The sequence below is a fragment of the Aptenodytes forsteri genome, unplaced genomic scaffold, assembly GCF_000699145.1.
Source record: "Aptenodytes forsteri isolate BGI_AS27 unplaced genomic scaffold, ASM69914v1 Scaffold119, whole genome shotgun sequence".
Lineage (NCBI taxonomy): Eukaryota > Metazoa > Chordata > Aves > Sphenisciformes > Spheniscidae > Aptenodytes > Aptenodytes forsteri.
In genome coordinates, this window is record NW_008796165.1 from 13,123,125 (window position 1) to 13,132,010 (window position 8,886).

Here is an 8,886-nt window from a genome sequence, read left to right on the forward strand (position 1 = left end):
CTGTGCCAGTGCCTCATAGTGAAGAATTTCTTCCTTATATCTAATCTAAATCCACCCTCTTTCAGTTTAAAGCCGTTACCCCTTGTCCTATCACTACAGGCCCTGGTAAAAAGTCCCTCTCCAGCTTTCTTGCAGGCCCCCTTCAGGTACTGGAAGGCTGCTATAAGGTCTCCCCGGAGCCCTCTATTCTCCAGGCTGAACAACCCCAACTCTCTCAGCCTGTCTTCATAGGAGAGGTGCTCCAGCCCTCTGATCATCCATAATCCAAAGAAGAACAAAGTCACTGTCAGTAGCACATACCAATTCTGCCGATGAAAGCTGGGACTTAGAAAGAAAGCAAACAAAGGACATTGCTAGCATGAACAGGCCTAATGAGTGGAATTAATGGAATTATTGACAAAAATGCCAGTGCAGGTTTTTTTTGCTGAGCCAAAGTCAAACATTTTTAATATTGATCAACAGAAAGCAAAACTTGTTTCATAAACAAATTGTTTCATAAACACCCCCAAGATTTATACTGAAAAGATTCAAGCTTTAAAATCAACATCAGCTTTTCCAAAAGAGATTAAAATTTTTTAAGAGGAAAAGAAATCAAACATATCACGAGACATAAGTTACTCAAGCCAATAACCAGAAAAATGTTGCAGTAAGAAAGACAGAATGTTCAACTAACCATTTGATTGGCGATTTCTGAGATTTTGTACATTATGACTCGTGGGAGATGAAAATGGACTCATTTGGCGTGTTCCTGTTGTTGGTGAGTAAGAGTTTAGATTTCTCTTTTTGGTCTTCAAAGGTGTTGCATCAGATGGCTAAAATGTAGCAAAAGACAAAGAATCTAGATGAATATTGGCTAAAGATAAAGAAGTACCATATGTCCACCTAAACCTACAACAGTTGTAAACTTCCCTTCTGCAAACTAAATACATTCTGGCCTCTACCTTTCCTGGAAGTAGTTACATATTGCACCCCAAACCGAACAAAGCCTCTCTGAACATTTACTATCTGGTAACAGATTTTTCTAAGTAATTCCTAACTTTATGTAATCCCATTTATGGAAAGCCCATGTTGTATGTTGTGGTGAGTTGACCTTCGCTGGCTGCTAGGTGTCCACCAAGCCTCTCTATCGCTCCCCCTCCTCATTAACATTAGTTTCACCCAAAAAAACCAAAAAGCCCTTCAAACACTAGCCTCCCAGTTTTCATAAACAAAAAGTATGTGGTTTCCAGACACTTAGGTATTCTGGCATGAATACTTGGGATTTTTTGTTTGTTTGTTTGTTTTCTTTTCAAAAGCAGTCAAAAACTGGTATTATTTTTCCTACAGTATTTAAGACACATGAACTATAAGCAAGTATTTTTAGATTTTAATTCTTTTAAAAGATAGTTATTTCTAATGATTTTCTAAACAAGTGTTAATTATAAAAATTCCAAGTGAGTCCCTTAAACCCAAAATTTTGTCTCTGGCGTATGTCTAATGACTTCACTGTATCAACATCTGTCATGCAAAGAATAAAGGGACATTCTGGGCAAAACCACTTTTTCCAGTCCCTTTCAAAATTTTCTCAAGGGCTTAAAGAAGGGCTGTCTAAATGCAGTGAAACACACTTTTTCCTACAGTTTCGTGATTTTTTTTTTCCCCTCTTGGAAACATAGTACCATCAAAGCAAATCCCACAGAACTCTGAGAAGGCCTGAACCTCATAGGTTTAAGGTTTCACAAATATCCCCTGGAAAATTTAACTACAGCAATTTTAGATTTCAAAAGGGGTGTACAGGTGGCAAAAGCAGTATTTTTAAGACCAATAATCAGGTTCACCAGGTAACGTGTGAAAGCCACAAGTCATATCGGGATGTAAATCATATCAGATCACAAAGCTACATATATAAAGGTGACTTAAAGCCTCTACAATCCAGCAGGAATCCAGGACCTGTGAAAAGGCTACATTTCATTACTAAGTAAATTAATGATAGAAAACATTAACATTTACATAATTGATCTTAAATTGTTCAGGTGTTATAAGGAAACTGCTTCTAAAAAAGTATACATTTACAGAGGCAATAAATACAAAACTAGGAATATAAGTTGTACCTAGAAGTATAATGGACAATTATGTAACCCTCAGAAGTTTTCTTCTCAATTCGAGACATTCAGCAGCTGATTTAAATGTCCTGAAGCACAATACTCCTATTTTTCACACCTACATGGATATGCATACTCTTGTTATCTGTAAGAATAAGTGTTTTCATTACAGCTTCTACTACGTTCTTGACTTCACCAAAATCACACTGCGATATTATTAAATTCCTCTTGATTATATAAAAGTATAAAGAATGTTCAATATCCCTTCCAAAAAGAATACAGCATATTCTTATACCCCTTTCCTGCTCTTCACTACTGAACTCCCATTAAAACATCCTGATCTTTTAATCTCCTTCATTTGAAGGCATTTCTTGTGCCACTTGTACCATAGCCTATGTTCACACTCATTGTCTTTCACAGAATGATACAGGTTCAAAGTATAATTTCTGCAATTATACTTTAAAACAGAGTGACAGTACATTCAATTCTAATTCAGGTGAAGACAAAATACTGATTTATGCAATGGCATTACACTTCCAGTGCTGCTTGCTATTCTATTTCTGATATATCTTACTGTACTTTTACACAAAGCTGCAGTTTTGATGTTTTACTTCTACTCTGCCCTGAGTGGTTACCCTTAATTTAGAACCTAACAGTGTTAGTATTGGTCATCAGTAATATGACTTACACCGTATTTCAAAAGATTTAATTTGCTGCCCACTTACCTAGCTTTCTTATAGCTCCTGGAAATGACTCTGTCTTGTTTTAGTCTTGAATACCCTAAATAATTTTGCATCAGCCGTTAATACTCTTTTTGCAGTCTTCCAGTACTTAAACAATACCTGATGGAAATCTTCAGTCTGTTGTCACTAATATTTTGCCACGTTCAAACAGGTTGAAGAAATGTTTCAAATCATCTTTAAATGAAATATTAATAACGGTAAAGTATCAATGCCACTTTAGGCATTTAAATGTCATCAAATCTCTTTTGTAACAGGGAGAATCTCCAATCTGCTTACACTTTCAGGATTTTTTTTTCCTGCTTGAACAGCAGTCACCTCAGCCACTGTATTTCTGGATATGAACTAAGACTCCTTTGAGCAGCTACCTGGAAAAAGTTACTGTAGTACTTAGAAGGACAGTGTTTATTTGGCAGTAAGAATTTCTCTTCCAGGAAGAGTCTTAGTCCAGTTATGATACCATATTAACATTACAAAATCTAAAAATACACATTTCTGATCTGGTTAGTTCAGGCATGCTTTGGGTAGTCTGACCAGCAGGTGGAATGAGGTCCTCCTGAATAACAGGAAAGAAATTGTAGAAACAGCAATGGATGCAGCAGACCTGAAACAGGTACTTCGCACAAACTGTGTGTGTTTACTACCTTACATTCCTTCCTACCTTCTATAGCGTTATTTAATTATGGTACACTTTAAATGTTCAACATGCATCTGTTAGAGGCATTGTATGAACTAAAAATCATAGTGTAAACCTACATTACTGAGATTCCAATAAAAGTTTTTATCATTCAGATGAGCTTTTGTTACGCTTTTTGCTGCACAAGAACCTGAATGCAGTTAACCATCAAGTAACTCTTTCTTTTTATCTTATGGGGAGGGGGCAGGGAAGGAATAGCTTTAAGGCAGAGAAAGAATTCCATGTAATTTCAGCTGGACCACTCATCTACAAAAATGTTACTACAGCCCAAGAAACAGATGCAAAATTACAGTCACAGCTGCATTCTGAGCAGAACAAGTTGGGTAATGGTACACTAAGCTGCTAATTAAATTGCTAATGATTTTTTTTAGTGCCACTGCGGTATTTTGCCACCTTTGTTTAAACTAAAAAAAAAAAGTATCTAGAAAATTTTTAAAATTGCAAATTTGTATCTTGCTAAATACCAGTGAGACCTCCAAATATGTGCTGCATATAAACATCTCTTTAAAATGACACAGACGTGGAAATTTATTGGGAGCTCATTTGCCGACCAGCTATTTCTCTCTCTATACTTTTCCAAAATTTTCCTTCCTTTAAACACTGCCATCCTCATAAGCTCCTCTGTATTGATGTCTGCAGCAACACCCACTGTTGGTAGGAGCAGATAATAAACTGACATATGTCATGACATGCTGGTACTGGGAGTACACTATAGCTGCATTTACAAAAAATAATAGCAACAGTACAATTTTATTTTTATTGTGATAACTGTGGTGAAATGTACTGCAGTGTTAGTACTTTATTGTTTCATTATGCCAGATTAGCTGAGGGAGGTAATTATATCCTTGACATGAAAATGCCTTTAATGTTTTCATTTCAATTTTGCAGTTTATAATATGCAGATTACAGCATTATCATAATTCCATATTGTTGCATGTACAATTACATGGCAGAACATTTGGTTCCAGGATAATGGAGCTAATTTCTAATAAATGATTTCACCAAGGATCTTAACTCATTCAGCTCTTGGGTAAATAGTGATGGCAATAAAAATATGCATATTTCTCCATTATTTTCAAGTGATTCATGCAGATGTACCTTACTTAAAGCCAGGCAGTTCTATGACAAATGGAATACAATAAATTTTATACTAATATTTTCAGCAGTAATTTTGTGCCTTGTTAAGATTTTTCTAGACAACATCCAATCTGTAACCATATAAATGCAGCTCTAATGAAATATCACATGTATATACACATATATGTGTGCATATAGATATATATACACACATACCTATATATACAGCCCAGATGATTCCATACGCCAAAAAATACTTACATTATCTTTTTTAACAGTGTCCAACTTTAATGCTCTCTTAACTCTGAAAGAGAAGAATATGGACAAGTTTTATGGTCGTCTAGACACAAAGATTTCTGGTAGTAAGGTCTATAATTGGTAACTTTAAAGACATTTTCTTTTCTTGTGTTTCACATTTTTTTATACTACACAAGAAAACTAATGTCATCCAAAGCAAATACATTAACTGATTAAGATACTGTGTACCAAAAACGTTGCTTGTTTAGAAGGATAAAGTGTTTGCATAAGAAAATCCAATTCTCCATTTTATACTAGAGATAAAAATCAAGACACTGAAGTGAAATTGCACTGTATATTTGTCTCTTTCTCAAAGACTATAAACAATTATAAAATGCAAAAGCATTATCATTTACATACCTTCTGAGCAAGGGTTGAAATTATTTTGCCATTAGTAGAAATAATGTATTAGGCATTTAAAACACAGGTACAGCCAAGGTGAAAAAAGTAGTTCTTGCCATCATTTTAGCTCTTAACATGATTCAGTGCTACCAGACTATGACTTAACTGGGGAACAGATGCTCTATGTCTTTACAGGTCCCCAAACCATAAGAAACTATTTTCTAGTCTTCTTCACTATACTGATTCAGGAACATGCCAAGCTCTCTCTGCAAAATCTGCTCTGCTGAACTGGATGCCCAGCTGTTAATGGCAACGTTAGAAGAGGAAAGCTGAATATTTATAATACTTTATATCGTACAGCTGTCTTCTAAAGAGCAGTCATCAAAATTTTATTGAATGCAGACTAAATGCTCAAAGGAAAGAAAGGTCAACATAAATTAAGACTATTTTTCCCAGAGACAACTGAAACTTTTTAAGCACACTCCTAAATCTTAACAATAGTTTTAAAGCATTATATAAAACAATGAGGAAAAAAATTTAAAATCTTTGTAAGAACAGTCCCCAAGAAACATATATATTACATCGAATTAAGCAAGATTTAGAAAATACATCATATTTCAAGAACTTAGTTCACAGTTTTCATCTTGGAAAATAATGTTTTGACTTGTAAGGAATTAAGATGACCTCATTCCAAACATATCCTTTTAAAATTTTTGTTACTATTCCAAAACTGTAAATTAAAGTATTTGAAAAGTAGAATGAAAACACATCTTTGAAATATAACTCAGGCAACAGTCTTATATGAATACTGCTTTACAACTATCTCTATTACAAAAAGGGAAAGTATTCTATCTTAAAAAAGCCAAGTAAACAGGTAACATTTAAATTAAAAAAGCATGTGAACTTCTTGCCAAAGGGCAGTCAAAGCTGTAACAGTTTGATGGAATTCTTTACAATGTATTTCCTTTTAAATAGAAACCCATATTGCTTAAGGAATGCAGACTCCACTACATCTTCCACCCCAGTGGCAGCAGAGAAACATTATATTTATTAATACATCTACTCAGAAAGGATGCTCTAGGGGCCAATGCATTTGCATGTTATACTAAGGCATGTTATGATGGAAGTTTTTATGATGGACTTCAAAAGAAGCTGGAAGCCAAAGTAAAGCAGAATCTGGACTCAACATAGCTGTAGGATGAAGATAAATGAGAAACTACATGAAAATCCCACTAAATTATAAACATTTAGAAAATTTCTTCGAAAGTTGTGGACTGGTCAAGACTATTTTCTTTAAAGTCTGTCAAGTACTCTGTACAGCAATAGAGTTGCAGACAGCCCAAATTTCTCTCTGCTGGCCTGCAAAACCCCTGCAAACACCCTGAGCTATGGCATTGAAGAGGCAGCCTCATTCCAGGCAAGCGCTTCAACGTTGGAAGAAGCTGCATGGATACAATTCTGGCTTCAGGAGGTCGACTTCGCCTCACTTTTCCCAATCCATCCTACCCAGCAGCCTGGTTTGCTTGTGGGCTTGTTTTTAACGATTGTCTTTCTGATGCCATAATGTGAGAAGGTAAATCTCAAAATAAGTTAAAATTTGTGCTCTTAGCCTACACACAGTCCCTGGCTAGGACTACTGAAACAAAATTCATCCAGACATCTAACATGAAGACCCAGTTGGCCAAAGGGTCTTCTCTCAGATCTTTCAAAAGATGAACATGGAGAAAAACCAGTATGTGTATCTAGGGGCAAGCAAAATTCCTAAAGTATTTTAAGAAACACCACGGAGGAAAAGCACCAGCCTTAGTCTGGTTTATCTTTTTTTATATGGCTGGAAAAGCCTTGCTGTGGCTATGGTGTAGAATCAAATGTCAGAGTGTGAACAAGAAAAGGAGACAGAAAGATGAGGCATATGTGATGACAGTACACAACAACTTATTTACCCGAGTTTCCCACCCTTGTATTGGTTCAAAATTCCCTGACAAGGCTTAATTTATTTTCTTAACTATGCAGAGTATGATGGCACACGTTCATAGCTAGCTGTACAACCTGCAATGATTATTTTGCCCATAATATTTATCAGGTTAAAGAACTACTTATTACTTCTATACCGTATTGTTCATCTATCATCCCAGGTCATATTGTCAGTTCCTTGCGAATACTGGGAGACCTTTACTCACTTAAACAGTGCTTTGATGAAACCGCTTACATGAAGAACTGCTTAACAGTGAGAGTCTAGGTACGCAATTTAACTTGGATTTTTCATATTGTTTTTAATTCCACATACACTTAACTTTCTCTCCTTCACAATTCATTTATGAATGAATGCAATGGAAACGGTCACATACAGATTTAATGCACAAAAAAGAACATACAGAATCAGGGACTTGATTACATTATTTCATTAAAAATACCCTAGAGAGTACTGTAGTGCATTTTAAGGCCATTTCAGGTATCTTCCTCTTAAGTTTCTGTTTTCACTGGGGAAAAAAGAAAACACCTCTATGCTATTTACGTATTGCTTCATCTTCAAAACCTGCCAGTAAAAATGTCTTATTAATTGGAAAAGCAGAAAGAATACATGATAATTTTCTATGTTCAGCTTACACGGTAGTTAAACTCAGTGTGCAACCAGTGAGAAACAGACTTAAACACCAAAAAAAATCAAAGCTTGTGTATTGATGTTTCCTTTGTATTACTACTGTCTGGCATGATTACTTCAACTTCCAGTGGTCAAGAGAAAGACTGGCAGAAGCTGGAACCTAACATAAGTTATCTTTGAAATCGCACAAGGAGCTGTAAATTGGGACAATATACCAAGTCTACACGTAGGCAGCATAAGTCTTATGGCCTCACCTTACTGCTGTTGAAGTTAGCAACATCCTACACAGTTTCTTTATTGTTCTTCAGAAGCCCACAATTAGCAAAGATACACAATAATAGCATCAGACTTACATGACTGTTGCTTGATAAATTGCAAAGAATAGGAGAGATATGATCAGGATTTATTCCCATTGGAGACAATACGAAGAGATACAGCCTGATGGAAAATGGACATGGAACGTGTCATGCCCTTATCACCGCAGGCCTGCAATACCTTCCCACAGCAGCTTGCAGCACAAAACCCAGGTATCAAACTCAGCACAACCCATCCACGACATGACTCCTGTCACTCTTCCACCTCCTACCACACAGCCTCACAGGCTTTATCCATGGGTTGTGCAGAGATAAACAAACTCCCCCTTCTAAAGCCGGGGAAGCAGAAAACGTACATGTAACATACATAAAGTATTACCCACGCCAGTGGGCATCACACAGCCAAACTCCGTCCGGGTAAGGCTCTGCCCCAACGAGCCACCATCTTAACTGTTTCCCAGTCCCATCCAACAACTGGAAGACGGAGCTAGAAACAAAACCCGCCCTTCCTCACGCAACGGCGTGCTCCTCCCCTCTCCGGGATAACCCGAGGAGCACATTTCTCAGGGAACAAGCTCGCCGCCGTATAGCAAGCCCGCAGGCCGCCGGGGAGAAGCGCTCCGCCTCACAGCGTCCCACACGGGCCCTCGCTGCATCGGCCGCCCGCCCCGCTCCAACGCCTCCCGGCGGGCCCCCCCGGCGCCGGCCCGGCGGCGGGCGGCGGCCGGGGCGGCGG

At 37.3% G+C, this 8,886-nt stretch overlaps 1 protein-coding gene across 1 annotated transcript in view; it reads right to left on the bottom strand.

The window, feature by feature from the left end:
- The window catches only part of ITGB3BP (integrin subunit beta 3 binding protein), a 31,080-nt gene extending 24,345 nt beyond the window's left edge, over positions 1–6,735 (bottom strand). The window contains exons 1-3 of the mRNA XM_009287510.2: positions 6,722–6,735; positions 4,857–4,899; positions 674–812 (exon numbers count right to left, since the gene is read on the bottom strand). Coding sequence (XP_009285785.1) covers positions 674–812; positions 4,857–4,899; positions 6,722–6,735 — 196 coding nt within the window. The remainder of the gene's footprint in view (positions 1–673; positions 813–4,856; positions 4,900–6,721) is intronic.
- Positions 6,736–8,886: the final 2,151 nt, after the last annotated feature.